This window comes from Salvelinus namaycush, unplaced genomic scaffold (assembly GCF_016432855.1).
Source record: "Salvelinus namaycush isolate Seneca unplaced genomic scaffold, SaNama_1.0 Scaffold432, whole genome shotgun sequence".
NCBI classification, from domain to species: Eukaryota; Metazoa; Chordata; class Actinopteri; order Salmoniformes; family Salmonidae; genus Salvelinus; species Salvelinus namaycush.
The window spans coordinates 40,686-58,929 of record NW_024061123.1 but is presented as its reverse complement, the minus strand read 5'-3'; the positions used below and the strand labels follow the sequence as shown (position 1 = coordinate 58,929).

General features: G+C 45.4%; 1 protein-coding gene across 1 annotated transcript in view; it reads right to left on the bottom strand.

Moving 5' to 3' along the window:
- The window catches only part of LOC120041301 (receptor-type tyrosine-protein phosphatase beta-like), a 102,081-nt gene that overhangs the window by 70,167 nt on the left and 13,670 nt on the right, over positions 1–18,244 (bottom strand). The window contains exons 3-11 of the mRNA XM_038986240.1: positions 16,726–16,983; positions 12,139–12,402; positions 7,439–7,711; positions 6,573–6,836; positions 5,666–5,932; positions 4,432–4,695; positions 1,758–2,021; positions 956–1,219; positions 375–638 (exon numbers count right to left, since the gene is read on the bottom strand). Of these exons, the coding sequence (XP_038842168.1) occupies positions 375–638; positions 956–1,219; positions 1,758–2,021; positions 4,432–4,695; positions 5,666–5,932; positions 6,573–6,836; positions 7,439–7,711; positions 12,139–12,402; positions 16,726–16,983 (2,382 nt within the window). The remainder of the gene's footprint in view (positions 1–374; positions 639–955; positions 1,220–1,757; positions 2,022–4,431; positions 4,696–5,665; positions 5,933–6,572; positions 6,837–7,438; positions 7,712–12,138; positions 12,403–16,725; positions 16,984–18,244) is intronic.

Genomic DNA, 18,244 nt, shown 5'->3' with positions numbered 1-18,244 from the left:
AACTCTGAACTTGTTCCGAAGAGAATCAGGGGACTGAGCTGTCCCCTCCCTCCCTCCTCCCTCCCTCCCTCCCTCCCTCCCTCCCTCCCTCCCTCCCTCCCTCCCTCCCTCCCTCCCTCCCTCCCTCCCTCCCTGCCTCTCCCCTCTCTCTCCTATTCCCCTCCCTCCCTCCCCCCTCTCTCTCCTATTCTCCTCCCTCCCTCCCTCCCTCCCTCCCTCCCTCCCTCCCTCCCTCCCTCCCTCCCTCCCTCCCTCCCTCCCTCCCTCCCTCCCTCCCTCCCTCTCCTATTCCCCTCCCTCCCCCCTCTCTCTCTGCTATTCCCCTCCCTCCCTCCCTCCCTCCCTCCCTCCCTCCCTCCCTCCCTCCTTCTCACCTGTTCGTCCAGTAGTAGTTGAATGATTGACCAGTATTCCACTCAGGGACTGAACCTCGACCCCGTACAGCTGTCCTGGTACCAGACCCTGAAAGTCCAGCTCAGTGACGTGTTTGGGGACAGGTCTGGTCTCCAGAAGGTGTCCTCCCTGGGATAGGGACACGGTGTACATGTCCACGTCCCCATCACCAGGGGTCCAGAACACCCTCAGGCTGGCAGCCTGGTCCCCTGGCCGGGCATGGAGGTTCCTCACCTGGCTGGGGACTGGGGGGGTTGAGAGAGAAGGCAGAGAGACAGGAGTGAAGGGAGGGGGGGGGGGGGGGGGGGGGGGTGGAGATGGGTCAGAATGTGGCAGTCACAATGTGGATCACTTATATAAAAATAAGTTGAAGACTGGCCGAAAAACAATGTGGTGTTTTATATTTTAAAATCTTTAGATGATGTTCTATGGAATGAAGTGATAACAAAAGGTTATACTGTTGTTTTACCTGAAATACCTGTGACAGAAATGCTATGAAACGCAATGTGAGGTTATTTCAGGAACCAACCCGGGCAGCTGCCCACTCTGTTTCCCCACTCACCTGTCCTGCCCTCGATGAACTGCGGTCTCTGGTTGGGTCCGCTGAAGGTGGACACCACGATCTTGTACAGGCGTCCCGGGGTGAGCGAGGCCAGGCGGTGGTCACGGGCCTCGTTGCCCAGGGTTACGGGCGGGTAAACCCGCGTGTCGTTGAAGAGAATCTGGACCTCGTAGTGATCAACGTCCCCCAGCGCTGGAGACCATGTGACCACCAGATCACCTGTACCACTGTCACCCAGGGCCAGGCTCCGCACCGCAGAGGGGACTATGGAGACAGTCAAATATAACTTTATTTAAAGATTTAAACTATTCACACTACACCAAAGGGCTCAATGGTTTAGTTGGCTGAGGGGAATTTGACCCATGATGCCCACTAGTTTAAAACTTCTTAAGGCTAGGGGGCAGTATTTTGACGTCCGGATGAAAAGCGTGCCCAAAGTAAACTGCCTGCTACTCAGGCCCAGAAGCTAGGATATGCATATTATTAGTAGATTTGGATAGAAAACATTCTGAAGTTTCTAAAACTGTTTGTATAATGTCTGTGAGTATAACAGAACTGAACAGGCGAAACCCTGAGCACAATCCATCCAGGGATTTTCTTTTTTAGGTCAATGTGTAGGTACAATTCCCATGCGCTGAATTCTAGATTTCACACCTACAAATTCTTCCAAATAAGTTGTATATTGGTTTTCCATGGACTTGGCCACACAGAACACGCCGTAGTACAGCCTTTTACTTAAACCTTCTACCAACACTGCAGTAGCAATACACACAGAATCCTAGCCTGTAGTTAATAGACTCACATGTTCTCCCGTCAGTAGAAACAGTGGACTGGTACTCTCCGCTCCAGGTGCTGACAGTGACCGTATAAAGCCTCCCAGGGACCAGGGAGCTGAACACACAGTCGTTCTGCGACCGCGCCAGCGTCTGGTTCTGGACCACCGTGTTGTTGTACTTAATGACCACCTCGTAACGGTCCAAGTCTCCGGACGCATGACGCCAGTAGACTTTCAGGAAGTCGTCCCTGGCAGAGTGGATGGCGTTGGGGTTCTGGACACTGGAGGGTTCTGGGTAGAGAGAGGGGTAGAGGAGATGTCATGAGGTCAAGAGGTCAAGTAGGATGTGGGGTGTTTTTCATTAAACACAACACCGTTGTCATTTTAAGAGACACACATTTTCTCCATAATGACATCACAATACCCCATAATGACATCACAATACCCCATAATGGCAAAGCAAAAACAGATTTTTAGAAATTTCTCTCTCTCTCTCTCTCTCTCTCTCCCTTACTCTAACCCACCCTCTCTCTCTCTCTCTCTCTCTCTCTCTCTCTCTCTCTCTCTCTCTCTCTCTCTCTCTCTCTCTCTCTCTCTCTCTCTCTCTCTCTCTCTCTCTCTCTCTCTCTCTCTCCCTTACTCTAACCCACCCTCTCTCTCTCTCTCTCTCTCTCCTCTCTACCCCTCTCTCTCTCTCTCTCTCTCTCTCTCTCTCTCTCTCTCTCTCTCTCTCTCTCTCTCTCTCTCTCTCTCTCTCTCTCTCTCTCTCTCTCTCTCTCTCTCTCTCTCTCTCTCTCTCTCTCTCTCTCTCTCTCTCTCTCTCACTCTCTCGTGCTCTCTGTCTCTCTCTCCTCCCTGTCTCTCTCTCCCTTACTCTAACCCCCCCCCCCTCTCTCTCTCTCTCTCTCTCTCTCCTCCCTGTCTCTCTCCCAGCTCCTAAGCCCGTCTCAGAGCTCCATATCCGCTAATTTATAAAAAATGTACAACTGGATTAACACATTTCCATAAGTATTCAGACCCTTTACTCAGTACTTTGTTGAAGTACCTTTGGCAGCAATTACAGCCTTGAGTCTTCTTGGGTATGGTGCAACAAGCTTGGCACATCTGTATTTGGGGAGTTTCTCCCATTCTTCTCTGCAGATCCTCTCAAGCTCTGTCAGATTGGGCAAGGAGCATCGCTGCACAGCTATTTTCAGGTCTCTCCAGAGTTGTCCGATCGGGTTCAAGTCTGGGCTCTGGCTGGGACACTCAAGGACATTCAGAGACTTGTCCCGAAGCCGCTCCTGTGTTGTCTTAGCTGTGTGCTTATGGTTGTTGTCCTGTTGGAAGGTGAACCTACACCCCAGTCTGAGGTCCTGAGCACTCTGGAACTGGTTTTCATCGAGGATCTCTCTGTACTTTGCTCCGTTCATCTTTGCCTCAATCCTGACTAGTCTCCCAGTCCCTGCCACTGAAAACATCCCCACAGCATGATGCTGCCACCACCATGCTTCACCGTAGGGATGGTTCCAGGTTTCCTCCAGACATGACGCTTGGTATTCAAGCCAATGAGCCTTTCCAAATCATGTCCAATCAATTAAATTTACCACAGGTGGACTCCAATCAAGTTGTAGAAACATCTCAAGGATGATCAATGGAAACAGGATGCACCTGAGCTACATTTTGAGTCTCACAGCAAAGGGTCTGAATACTTATGTTAATAAGGTGTTTCTGTTTTTTATTTTTAATTAAAACTGTTTTTGCTTTGTCATTATGGGGTATTGTACGTAGATTGATGTGAGTAAATGTTATTTTAATACATTTTAGAATAAGGCTGTAATGTAACAAAATGTGTAAAAAGTCAAGGGGTCTGAATACTTTCAGAATGCACTGTAAACAGAGTGATAGATAGTGATCAAGATGAGGGGCCCAAGAGACGGTGCGTGCATGTGTGTGTGTTGGTTTGTAATGCTGGCGTGCGTGCATGTGTGTGTGTTGGTTTGTAATGCTGGCGTGCGTGCATGTGTGTGTGTGTTGGTTTGTATTTCTTGCGTGCCTGCATGTGTGTGTGTTGGTGTGTAATGCTGGCGTGCGTGCATGTGTGTGTGTTGGTTTGTAATGCTTGCATGCGTGTGTGTGTTGGTGTGTGTGTGTAATGCTGGCGTGCGTGCATGTGTGTGTGTTGGTTTGTAATGCTGGCGTGCGTGCATGTGTGTGTGTTGGTTTGTAATGCTTGCGTGCGTGCATGTGTGTGTGTTGGTTTGTAATGCTTGCATGCGTGTGTGTGTTGGTGTGTGTGTGTAATGCTGGCGTGCGTGCATGTGTGTGTGTTGGTTTGTAATGCTGGCGTGCGTGCATGTGTGTGTGTTGGTTTGTAATGCTTGCATGCGTGTGTGTGTTGGTGTGTGTGTGTTGGTTTGTAATGCTTGCATGTGTGTGTGTGTTGGTGTGTGTGTGTAATGCTGGCGTGTGTGCATGTGTGTGTGTTGGTTTGTGTGTGTTGGTTTGTAATGCTTGCATGCGTGTGTGTGTGTGTGTTGGTTTGTAATGCTTGCGTGCGTGTGTGTGTGTGTGTGTGTTGGTGTGTGTGTGTTGGTTTGTAATGCTTGCATGCGTGTGTGTGTTGGTGTGTGTGTGTGTGTGTGTGTGTGTGTTGGTTTGTAATGCTTGCATGCGTGTGTGTGTTGGTGTGTGTGTGTGTGTGTGTGTGTGTGTGACCTACGTGTACGAGCCGTCACCACCGTGTTGTTCTGGAAGCTGCCGCTGCGGGTTGCTATGGAGACGGTGTACAGCCTCCCTGGCTTGAGGGAGTTAAACACACACTCTGGGCTTGCCTTAGAAACCACCAGGTTGTGTACGGTCCTGTCGCGGTCCTTCAGTAGGACCAGGTAACTGTCCACATCTCCGAACGCTGGCTGCCACGACACCCCCAGGAAGTCTGGACGACCGTTGTTACTGATCGTAACTTCTCTGACCGCAGCTGGTACTGAGGAGAGAAAGAGAGGGGGGTGGGGGTGGGGGGGGGGCAGAGACCGGTCATCGACAGAGAGGACACAGAGACACACGTTAGAGATAGAAGTCTGGACGACCGTTGTTACTGACCGTAACCTCTCCGACCACAGCTGGCACTGAGAAGGGACAGAAGGACAAACCGGTTGTGAGGTCGATTGGGTTAAAATCCTTTCGACCTCAAAACTGTGTTGCCTGCTGAGCTAAAGAGTCTGGCGTTCATGTTGTTTGACTCGAATTACTCCCCAACACACCACTGATGATTTAAATTGAATAGACTGACTTGATTAAATGTGGCCTTTAACGTGACATTCAGATACCCAGTGTGACTAGAAAGGTTTAGTTCAAGTGTCCTTTGTTACTATCCCGTTAGCTGAAAGTTAGCCGAAAGTTGTCTGAATGTTATCTGAAAGTGGTGTTTGTTTTCATCAACCCTTTGACCCCCGGACTCTGAAGTTAATTAAAAGGAGGAAGTGGTGGGACCCAAAAATAGACAGAACTTTCCTGGGGAAGACAATTGAGATCGGACAAGGAAGTCTTTGAACGGGACCTTGGAGAGTTTTGTTGTTGTAGTTGACACAAAGCTTCCTGAACATTCCAGACATTCTCTTTTGTTTTGGAAAACAATATTATGTTTCTCTCTCTGAGATTGTATCTTATAATTAATGTTGGTTATTAACAATCACTATAACAATGAGTGATTTATTTCCGATTGTCAGACACCTACCCTTAAACAACACATCTCTAAGCATAGAATAAAGCACGCCAGGCCTTCACTATATTACATACACACATAAACAGCCGTAACGGACAAGACTACCAGGAAGAACATACACAACAACCCCCAAAAACAAACGCCTGGCTCACGTGTCGGTCAGTTGAGGTTAATGTGGACGATACATTTGAGTAACTGCATAAAGATGGACTGTTCCTAATATTTAACTTACCAGTGCGTCCCTCAGCCACGGCCTGCTTCGACACCATCCCACCACTGACAGTACTGACCACCAGCCTGTAGGAGGCACCAGGCCTGAGGTCTCTGAGCTGCAGAGAGGTGGTGTTGGCCGGGACGGTGTGGTTCTGCACTGCCCGGTTGTTGTGGAGGAGCTCCAGGCTGCAGTAGTCCAGGTCTCCAGGGGGGAGTTCCCAGCTGGCCTGTAAGCTGTCCACGTGGCCCTGGTTGCTCAGGTGGACACGCCTCACCTCCATAGGTACTGCAGACAGACAGGCTCAGTTACTGTCAGTCTCCATTTGTAAATAAAGCTTATTTTAACTCAGCAGGCTCATTAGTACCCTTTGTGTGTTAGGCTTCATCTGAAGACTCCATTTTGTGAATAAAATTAACTGAGACAAAGTAAAAACATCTCTGTACATGCTGCCTCAAAGTCTGATTGGATAAATACAGTGTTACCATAGAGATGACCTCAGCTACAAAGGGACAGTATCATTGAGTCCCTCTGATTGGATAAATACAGTGTTACCATAGAGATGACCTCAGCTACAAAGGGACAGTATCATTGAGTCCCTCTGATTGGATAAATACAGTGTTACCATAGAGATGACCTCAGCTACAAAGGGACAGTATCATTGAGTCCCTCTGATTGGATAAATACAGTGTTACCATAGAGATGACCTCAGCTACAAAGGGACAGTATCATTGAGTCCAACTGATTGAATAAATACAGTGTTACCATAGAGATGACCTCAGCTACAAAGGGACAGTATCATTGAGTCCAACTGATTGAATAAATACAGTGTTACCATAGAGATGACATTAGCTACAAAGGGACAATCCCTCTGTTTTAGTGTGTTGTGTATACATGTCCATACAGGTGCTATAAGAAACCCTCTCACCTGTCCTCCCTAACACCGACACAGAGCTGTTGAGCTCCCCGCTCTTGGTTGTCACGGTGATGGTGAACACGCGTCCGGGCATGAGCACGTTGAAGGTGCACTCCCTCATGTCACGGGTCAGGCCTCTCGTGGCAACCGTGGCGTTGCCATGGCGGAGCTCCACGGCGTAGCCATCCCTGGCTGAGTTGGGGGCGTGACTCCACAGGGCGCTGAGGGAGGTCTCGTCAGCGTGGCGGATATGGAGCTCTGAGACGGGCTTAGGAGCTGGGAGAGAGACAGGGAGGAGAGGGAGAGAGAGAGAGAGAGAGAGAGAGAGAGAGAGAGAGAGAGAGAGAGAGAGAGAGAGAGAGAGAGAGAGAGAGAGAGAGAGAGAGAGAGAGAGAGAGAGAGCGGTGGAATAAGGGAAAGAGAGAGAGAGAGAGAGAGAGAGAGAGAGAGACAGGGAGCGCGGTGGAATAAGGGAAAAAGAGAGAGAGTGAGAGAGGGAGAGAGAGAGAGAGAGAGAGCGAGAGAGAGAGAGAGTGAGGGCGGGTTCGAGTAAGGGAAAGAGAGAGAGAGAGAGAGAGAGAGAGAGAGAGAGAAAGGGAGACAGAGGGCGGGTTCGAGTAAGGGAAAGAGAGAGAGAGAGAGAGAGAGAGAGAGAGAGAGAGAGAGAGAGAGAGAGAGAGAGAGAGAGAGAGAAAGAGAGAGAGAGAGCGAGACAGGGAGCGGGGTGGATTAAGGGAAAGAGAGAAGGGGTGAAAGAAGGTTTGCAGAAATAGAGAGAACAATGAGATGAAGAGTCATGATGATGTCATGAGTTCTCTTGTCATTCTTACTGATGCCAGTATCTTTCTCCTACTCCGTGCTGTTGGTGTGTAGCCTACCTATTCCTCTGTGGCAGTACTCCACAGTGCCTTGCTCCCTGGTGCTTTCCACCATGACCCCAGCCCTGTAGGTCCTCCCAGGGACCAGTCCCAGGCCAGAGAAGGTGTACTCCACCACCCCTTTCTCCACGGTCCTGTTATCCAGAGTCTGGGTCCCATTTAACAGCAGCACCCTGTACTTATCCCAGTCTCCACCAGGGGGAGCCCACATCACCTTCAGAGAGTTGGAGTCATCCAGCGCCACCATAGAGAGCTGGGACACTTTACCTGGGACTGGGACAGAGAAGAAGAAGAAAGACCAGTTAAAGACACAGTCTGGAGTATTTCATTTTGTTCATTTATATTAGCAGCTCTCAAAAGGCAGGAAGTAAGAGCCCTTCAGGCGTCAGCATGCTTCAGTTCGGGCCGGCGCCTTTCCCAACGGACGTGCTCGCATACTCCCTTAAAAGACCTGTGGTTAAAAGGTCTCTGAATTTCCTTGAGTAGTACAGTACCTGTTTGTCCATTTTGAGACGCTGTAAATAGTCTAAAAGAATCGAAGCTCAAACTCAAGAAATCTTTCATTCATTTTGGCATTAGTTGTGTAATTTTACATCTAAGTAAGATGTTCGGTGCAGTATTTCTGAATGAAAATATTGGCATTAAAAAACAGTCTTCTCTCGTTGAATGACAACATAAGACTTTATTGAAGAATCTCCGCTGTTGACCAATCACCGATGAAGGGTCATAGACTTTGGCTATCGACTTCGGCTTGCCTCCAGAAAAGTGTGGTGCCAAAACACCTGAAAAAAAACCTCACCTAATAACAAACCCTCACCTAAGAACAAAACCCTCACCTAAGAACAAAACCCTCACCTAAGAACAAAACCCTCACCTAAGAACAAAACCCTCACCTAAGAACAAAACCCTCACCTAAGAACAAAACCCTCACCTAAGAACAAAACCCTCACCTAAGAGCAAAACCCTCACCTAAGAACAAAACCCTCACCTAAGAACAAAACCCTCACCTAAGAACAAACCCCTCACCTAAGAACAAAACCCTCACCTAAGAGCAAAACATCACCTAAGAACAAAACCCTCACCTAAGAACAAACCCCTCACCTAAGAACCATCCCTCACCTAAGAACAAACCCTCACCTAAGAACAAACCCTCACCTAAGAACAAACCCCTCACCTAAGAACAAACCCCTCACCTAAGAACAAACCCTCACCTAAGAACAAAACCCTCACCTAAGAACAAAACCCTCACCTAAGAACAAAACCCTCACCTAAGAACAAACCCCTCACCTGAGAACAAACCCCCTCACCTAAGAACAAACCCCTCACCTAAGAACAAACCCTCACCTAAGAACAAACCCTCACCTAAGAACAAACCCCTCACCTAAGAACAAAACCCTCACCTAAGAACAAAACCCTCACCTAAGAACAAACCCTCACCTAAGAACAAAACCCTCACCTAAGAACAAAACCCTCACCTAAGAACAAACCCCTCACCTAAGAACAAACCCCTCACCTAAGAACAAACCCTCACCTAAGAACAAACCCCTCACCTAAGAACAAAACCCTCACCTAAGAACAAACCCCTCACCTAAGAACAAACCCCTCACCTAAGAACAAAACCCTCACCTAAGAACAAAACCCTCACCTAAGAACAAAACCCTCACCTAAGAACAAACCCTCACCTAAGAACAAAACATCACCTAAGAACAAAACCCTCACCTAAGAACAAACCCCTCACCTCAGAACAAAACCCTCACCTAATAACAAACCATCACCTAATAACAAACCATCACCAAATGTCATCATAATATATGCAGGAAGTGTTCAGAACTGTTTCTGCTGGGAAGCATGCAGACGCCTTTTAACACGACTACACAATGGACTAATCTAATCCACTTAACACGACTACACAATGGACTAATCTAATCCACTTAACACGACTACACAATGGACTAATCTAATCCACTTAACACGACTACACAATGGACTAATCTTAACACGACTACACAATGGACTAATCTTAACACGACTACACAATGGACTAATCTAACACGACTACACAATGGACTAATCTAACACGACTACACAATGGACTAATCTAACACGACTACACAATGGACTAATCTAACACGACTACACAATGGACTAATCTAACACGACTACACAATGGACTAATCTAATCCACTTAACACGACTACACAATGGACTAATCTAATCCACTTAACACGACTACACAATGGACTAATCTTAACACGACTACACAATGGACTAATCTAACACGACTACACAATGGACTAATCTAATCCACTTAACACGACTACACAATGGACTAATCTAATCCACTTAACACGACTACACAATGGACTAATCTTAACACGACTACACAATGGACTAATCTTAACACGACTACACAATGGACTAATCTAATCCACTTAACACGACTACACAATGGACTAATCTAATCCACTTAACACGACTACACAGTGGACTAATCTAATCCACTTAACACGACTACACAATGGACTAATCTAATCCACTTAACACGACTACACAATGGACTAATCTAATCCACTTAACACGACTACACAGTGGACTAATCTAATCCACTTAACACGACTACACAATGGACTAATCTAATCCACTTAACACGACTACACAATGGACTAATCTAATCCACTTAACACGACTACACAGTGGACTAATCTAATCCACTTAACACGACTACACAATGGACTAATCTAATCCACTTAACACGACTACACAATGGACTAATCTTAACACGACTACACAATGGACTAATCTTAACACGACTACACAATGGACTAATCTAATCCACTTAACACGACTACACAGTGGACTAATCTAATCCACTTAACACGACTACACAATGGACTAATCTTAACACGACTACACAGTGGACTAATCTAATCCACTTAACACGACTACACAATGGACTAATCTAATCCACTTAACACGACTACACAATGGACTAATCTAATCCACTTAACACGACTACACAATGGACTAATCTTAACACGACTACACAATGGACTAATCTAATCCACTTAACACGACTACACAATGGACTAATCTTAACACGACTACACAATGGACTAATCTAATCCACTTAACACGACTACACAATGGACTAATCTAATCCACTTAACACGACTACACAATGGACTAATCTTAACACGACTACACAATGGACTAATCTTAACACGACTACACAATGGACTAATCTAATCCACTTAACACGACTACACAATGGACTAATCTTAACACGACTACACAATGGACTAATCTAATCCACTTAACACGACTACACAATGGACTAATCTTAACACGACTACACAATGGACTAATCTAATCCACTTAACACGACTACACAATGGACTAATCTAATCCACTTAACACGACTACACAATGGACTAATCTTAACACGACTACACAATGGACTAATCTAATCCACTTAACACGACTACACAATGGACTAATCTAATCCACTTAACACAACTACACAATGGACTAATCTTAACACGACTACACAATGGACTAATCTTAACACGACTACACAATGGACTAATCTTAACACGACTACACAATGGACTAATCTTAACACGACTACACAATGGACTAATCTTAACACGACTACACAATGGACTAATCTTAACACGACTACACAATGGACTAATCTTAACACGACTACACAATGGACTAATCTTAACACGACTACACAATGGACTAATCTTAACACGACTACACAATGGACTAATCTTAACACGACTACACAATGGACTAATTCTAACACGACTACACAATGGACTAATCTTAACACGACTACACAATGGACTAATCTTAACACGACTACACAATGGACTAATCTTAACACGACTACACAATGGACTAATCTAATCCACTTAACACGACTACACAATGGACTAATCTTAACACGACTACACAATGGACTAATCTTAACACGACTACACAATGGACTAATTCTAACACGACTACACAATGGACTAATCTTAACACGACTACACAATGGACTAATCTTAACACGACTACACAATGGACTAATCTTAACACGACTACACAATGGACTAATCTAATCCACTTAACACGACTACACAATGGACTAATCTTAACACGACTACACAATGGACTAATCTTAACACGACTACACAATGGACTAATCTTAACACGACTACACAATGGACTAATCTTAACACGACTACACAATGGACTAATCTTAACACGACTACACAATGGACTAATCTTAACACGACTACACAATGGACTAATCTTAACACGACTACACAATGGACTAATCTTAACACGACTACACAATGGACTAATTCTAATCCACTTGATTAATCCATGAATTGTAATCACATAGTTATGATCTTAGACATCATCGAGGCACTCAATGAGCTCTTGCTGAACCCTTAATAACAGAGCGTTTAAATTAAACAGTCACACTTGAGGAGAATTACCATCTCACCCCCTCCTTTATCCTCTTGGCTTTAATAGCAGAGGCCCTCTTCAACAGGAAGAGTTCTCCTCTCAACAAAGGCTTCAGTGGTTTTCTGAGAACACTAATTGTTAGCATGTTAGACCAGGGACAAGACGTTTTCCTGACCACGACACAGAGTTTGTCCTGGTTTACACAATGTTTTCCTGGTTACGCCTACTGTCACCTGTGTTAGCCGAGGCAGTTGATTGGTTGGAGAGCTCTCCGCTCTTGGTGGCGACAGACACCTGATAGGTCCGTCCGGGTGTCAGCTGGTGAAAGAGGGCCTTTGTGGTGTCAGATGACAGGGTCTTCTCCAGAGGGCTGGTTCCAGACGAGGACAGGGTCACCACTATAGAGTCCACATCACCCTGGGGTTGACTCCATGATGCCCTCAAACTGTCTTGGGTGTTATTGTTCTCTAGCTTCAGGTTGGAGACGGCATAGGGCACTGGAGAGGAAGAGAGAGGGGAGAGAGAAAGGGGGTAGGGGGGAGGGAGAGAGGGGAGGAGAGGGGGAGAGAGGGGAAGATAGAGAGGGAAGGGTGGGAGGGAGAGAGAGGGGAGAGGGAGAGAGTGAGGGGAGGGTGAGGGAGAGGGTGAGGGAGGGGAGAGAGGGGAGAGAGACAGGGGGGAGGGAGTGAGAGGAGAGAGAGAGGGAGAGAGAGAGGGGAGAGAGGGGGGAGGGAGAGGAAGAGAGAGGGGAGAGAGAGGGGGGAGGGAGAGAGAGGGAGAGAGACAAATTCAATCCCTTTTAGACAACTTCTTGGACAAAATGTTTCACTGTAATAGTGAAGGTGTAAACTTCACTATTAGTAGAAAACCTAAACAGTATATTTGACCTCTCAGCTTCCCTATCAAATAAAAAAATGTCAAACAGAAAACATAAGAAAATTAACAACAATGACAAATGGTTTGATGAAGAATGCAAAAACCTAAGAAAGAAATTGAGAACCCTGTCCAACCAAAAACAGAGACCCAGAAAACTTGAGCCTACGCCTTCACTATGGTGAATCACTAAAACAATACAGAAATACACCACGGAAAAAGAAGGAACAGCACGTCAGAAATCAGCTCAATGTAATTGAAGAATCCATAGACTAACCACTTATGGGAAAACAGTAAACAAACAACAACACAAAGAATTATCTGTCCAAAAGAGGGATGTATGGGTAAACCACTTCCCCAATCTTGTTGGCTCTATAACAAAGAACAGCAAAAACAGCAAAATATTATAGTCTAATGTTAACTAGCTAACGTTGAACCTGGTTGGTTAGCTACCTGCAGATTCATGCAGGGTAGTAACGTTATGAGTTGGGATCATGGTTCATTGTTTAGCTAGCTAGCTAGCTACGTGTCTAAACAAAAGACTCCACTACGTAAGTAACCATTTCAATAGAATGTTCATGATGCCACTGCGACAACTGTCGATAGACGTAGCTGGTAAATTCGCTCTGGATATCTACTCTGATCTCGTCTGTGTGCCAAAGTGCAGAATAACTGACGAATTTACAAACACAGATGAATATTGCCGGTGTCAGTAAACGTTGGCTAAAAAGCGTAATTAAATTGTTGCCAGCAGAACAGTTGCAGTCTCCACTCTGGATAACATGAAAACAGCCTAACCAGCTCTGCTAGGGCGAGTAAAATGGTCAGAGTGAGGTGTTCTCTCATTTGTACTGGAAGTAGCTAGAAAGCTAGCCAACATCAGCCAGTTAGCTTGGGTGTTTGACTGTCGTTGTGAGGTCAGAACCACCCTACTCACCGGCCAGAGCGTCCAGGGTGCACTCTGAATGCTCCCGAGAGAAAAAACGCTTTGAATATACAAATGGGCAATCTGACAACACTCTGAATTTATAAACGGACAATCTGACAACGCTCTGAGTTTACAAACGCCCAGAGCACACTCTGGCACTCCAGATTAACTTCTTGTCAATATGGGGGCGCTGTTTTCACTTTGTAAAAATTCATTCCCAAATTAAACTGCCTCATACTCAATTCTTGCTCGTACAATATGCATATTATTATTACTATTGGATAGAAAACACTCTCTAGTTTCTAAAACCGTTTGAATTATATCTGTGAGTAAAACAGAACTCAAGTTGGAGCAAACTTCCTGTCAGGAAGTGAGAAATCTGAAATCGGGCACTCTGTTCTAGGGTCAGTTTATTAATTTGCATGTATTCTATTGGTCGACATGCACTGCATACGCCTTCCCCTAGATGTCAGCAAGCAGTGAGAATTGGAATGGAGTTGCTAGGCAGATCTGAGGCCATATAAGGGCTCTTGGAACCGGGGGTGCACTCTTTTCAACGTTCGCCATGACGCGAGACAGACCTCAGGATGGCATTCTGGAAAGCTCTCGTTATAGGCCTTAGATATATCCGGCTCTGATTTTATTCGATATAGGTGTTAAAAACGTCATAATGTAGTTATTTTAAACCGAGTTATATCAGTTTATATCAGTATATTGCGATTTTCTGAATTTTCTTAGTGCTGCGTTATAGTGAGTTGGACACGTCTTCGCCACATGGCTAATGTTTACTGCTAATTCCAAAGTTGAAGGCGACAATCTACAACCGAGCAACAATTCTTCTGGACAAAGGACAACTTGCCCAAGATTCTGATGGAAGCTCATCAAAAAGTAAGAACTATTTATGATGTTAATTCGTTGTTCTGTTGAAAAATGTAAAACTACTATTCCGCCATTAATTTCGGTGCGGTCTCGCTTTAACGACGTATGTCGTAGTAACGTTAATTTAAAAAATCTAACACAGCGGTTGCATTAAGAACTAATGTATCTTTCATTTGCTGTCCAACCTGTAATTTTTAGTCAAGTTAATGATTAGTTATTGATTAGATTAGGTGCCTCTCCCAAGATTTCTCCCGACATTTTCTTTGCAGCTTGGCTACTATTCTCATTGTATAACCACGATTTGTGCCGCTAAATATGCACATTTTCGAACAAACAATATATGTATTGTGTAATATGATGTTATAGGACTGTCATCTGATGAAGTTTTGAGAAGATTAGTGAAAAATGTAATATCTTTTGCTGGTTTATTCGCTATCGCTAACGTGCATGAATCAATGCTGCTGTGTGGTTGGCTATTGTAGTAAGCTAATATAATGCTAAATTGTGTTTTCGCTGTAAAACACTTAAAGAATCTGAAATATTGGCTGGATTCACAAGATTTTTGTCTTTCATTTGCTGTACGCTGTGTATTTTTCATAAATGTTTTATGATGAGTATTTAGGTAATTCACGTTGCTCTCTGTAGTTATTCTAGTTGCTTTGGTGAGAGTTGTGATGGTGGCTGCAATGTAAAACTATGATTTATACCTGAAATATGCACATTTTTCAAACAAAACATATGCTATACAATAAATATGTTATCAGACTGTCATCTGATGGAGTTGTTTCTTGGTTAGTGACTATTTATATCTTTATTTGGTCGAATTTGTGATTTTTTCCTATGCAGGAAAAAAATGGTGGGAAAAAAAAGTTGTGTCTTTTGCTATGGTGGTTAGCTAATAGAAATACATATTGTGTCTTCCCTGTAAAACATTTTAAAAATCGGAAATGATGGCTGGATTCACAAGATGTGTATCTTTCATTTGGTGTCTTGGACTTGTGATTTCATGAACATTTTATTATATGATATCCCTGTGGCTTTAGGCTAGGCTATGCTAGTCAGCTTTTTTGATGGGGGGGATCCCGGATCCGGGTTTGTGACTCGTTAGAGGTTAAATTTACACCCGTAGTATAAACCAGCCTTTAGTCTTGAAATCTTTGGTTGTTTAATACATGGCCTCACATGTGAGTCCTTAAAGACATGGGTGGGGCTAAGGCTTTGGAGGGTGTGAACGATGCTGAATGGGTGGAGACAAAGAAGAGCTCTCCAGTAGATGAACCAAAACATTCAAGGGCCATTTTCTCAAAAGTGAGGTTAAGAGTTTATCAACTTTCAAAGCAGAATGACTTTCCCAATGTTCCTCAACTGCAGTGTATGATATTATCAGGAATCAAGTGCAGCCCGTGTGAAGTAACAATGTGGAGACAATCACAAAGACAGGTGAAACAGATCAGGGCGTGACAGATATACCATTTTATAGCTCCGAGTCTCTACTTTTATCCAATGTAAAAAATAAAAAAAAACACAATTTAAAATTTTGCTACATCAGACAGAATCAAGCCGGTCGGTCACATGTGTGACTGTCCTTGACTATCAGTGTTTTGTGACTTATCGTGTTTCATGTTTTTTGTGGACCCCAGGAAGAGTAGCTGCTGCTTCTGAAAAAGCTAATGGTGATGCTAATAAACCAATAAATAAAGTCAGTCTAAGGCGGAGGTTTACGACGGCTGAATATATTGTGGAAAATTCACACTGATCCCGGACAGTTAAAGACTAACACAGGCTTGTGTGGGTAGGGACTCTGTTCGGAAAGGAAGCAGGCTTGGCCCTTGTGTCCATACCAGACCCTGACACTCAGTCTTTCCCATACACTCAGAACCACAGGATGCAGGGATCACAGGAGAGGTTGGCGTCTTCCCATATACTCACTATCCCATTATTCGTGTGGGCTGATGACTATGTGAGAAGCTCAAAGCTTAAAATAAATATCTGATCACCGAAGTGTTTTCCTGGAATTTGGTGAATTTCTGTTTCTAAATATTGTGATGACTCTAACAGATGTTACGTTGCTGTTACAGATGCTGACGTCATCTAAGGAGAGTCCGTTCCAACGAATCCCATATCACGACTGAATCCTTACCTGTCTGTATTTGTCTTGAGGTGGTACTCTGGCGTCCCCCTGCCTCCGTCACCATGGTGATGTTATACACGCGCCCTGGGACCAGGTCGGTGACAGTGTAGTCTTTAGCGGTGCTCTCCAGAGTCAGGTTTTTCACCACACCCACTCGGTCGGTCAGCAGTAGCCTGAAGCGCTCAGTCCTCCCTGGGCCAGGCTGCCAGGAAACTCCCAGGCTGTCTGAGGTCTCTGATACCTGTAGGCCTCTGACTGTGGATGGACCTGAGAGATAGAATGGGCTGTCAGTGACTGAAACAAGATACCATACATCAAGCTAAGTTTAAACAAAAGTCAAGTTGGCAATTCACTCATAAAGCACAGGTACATTTTTGATATTCAGGGGAATGACAGGTCAGGGGAATGACGGGTCAGGGGAATGACAGGACAGGGGAATGACAGGACAGGGGAATGACAGGTCAGGGGAATGACGGGTCAGGGGAATGACATGACAGGGGAATGACAGGACAGGGGAATGACAGGCCAGGGGAATGACAGGTCAGGGGAATGACAGGCCAGGGGAATGACAGGACAGGGGAATGACAGGACAGGGGAATGACAGGCCAGGGGAATGACTGGTCAGGGGAATGACAGGCCAGGGGAATGACTGGTCAGGGGAATGACAGGTCAGGGGAATGACAGGTCAGGGGAATGACATGACAGGGGAATGACAGGACAGGGGAATGACAGGCCAGGGGAATGACAGGTCAGGGGAATGACAGGTCAGGGGAATGACAGGACAGGGGAATGACAGGACAGGGGAATGACAGGCCAGGGGAATGACAGGACAGGGGAACGACAGGTCAGGGGAATGACTGATGAACAACGCTGTGACACAATGTTTCGTTAGGAGAGGAGGGACAGCAGGCAGATCTTCACAGACAGTAGACGGAGCTACAGGTCTTTACTCTCTGAGAGGAATGACTGGGACTGTTATACTATGTCTCATCAGAGGTGTGGTGGTACATTAAACTACACAGAGACTGATGACCAGTAGAGAGACTCTGAGAACAGACCAGTAGAGAGACTCTGAGAACAGACCAGTAGAGATACTCTGAGAACAGACCAGTAGAGAGACTCTGAGAACAGACCAGTAGAGAGACTCTGAGAACAGACCAGTAGAGAGACTCTGAGAACAGACCAGTAGAGAGACTCTGAGAACAGACCAGTAGAGAGACTCTGAGAACAGACCAGTAGAGAGACTGAGAACAGACCAGTAGAGAGACTCTGAGAACAGACCAGTAGAGAGACTCTGAGAACAGACCAGCAGAGAGACTCTGAGAACAGACCAGCAGAGAGACTCTGAGAACAGACCAGTAGAGAGACTGAGGGTCTGAGAACAGACCAGCAGAGAGACTATGAGAACAGACCAGTAGAGAGACTCTGAGAACAGACCAGTAGAGAGACTCTGAGAACAGACCAGTAGAGAGACTCTGAGAACAGACCAGTAGAGATACTCTGAGAACAGACCAGTAGAGAGACTCTG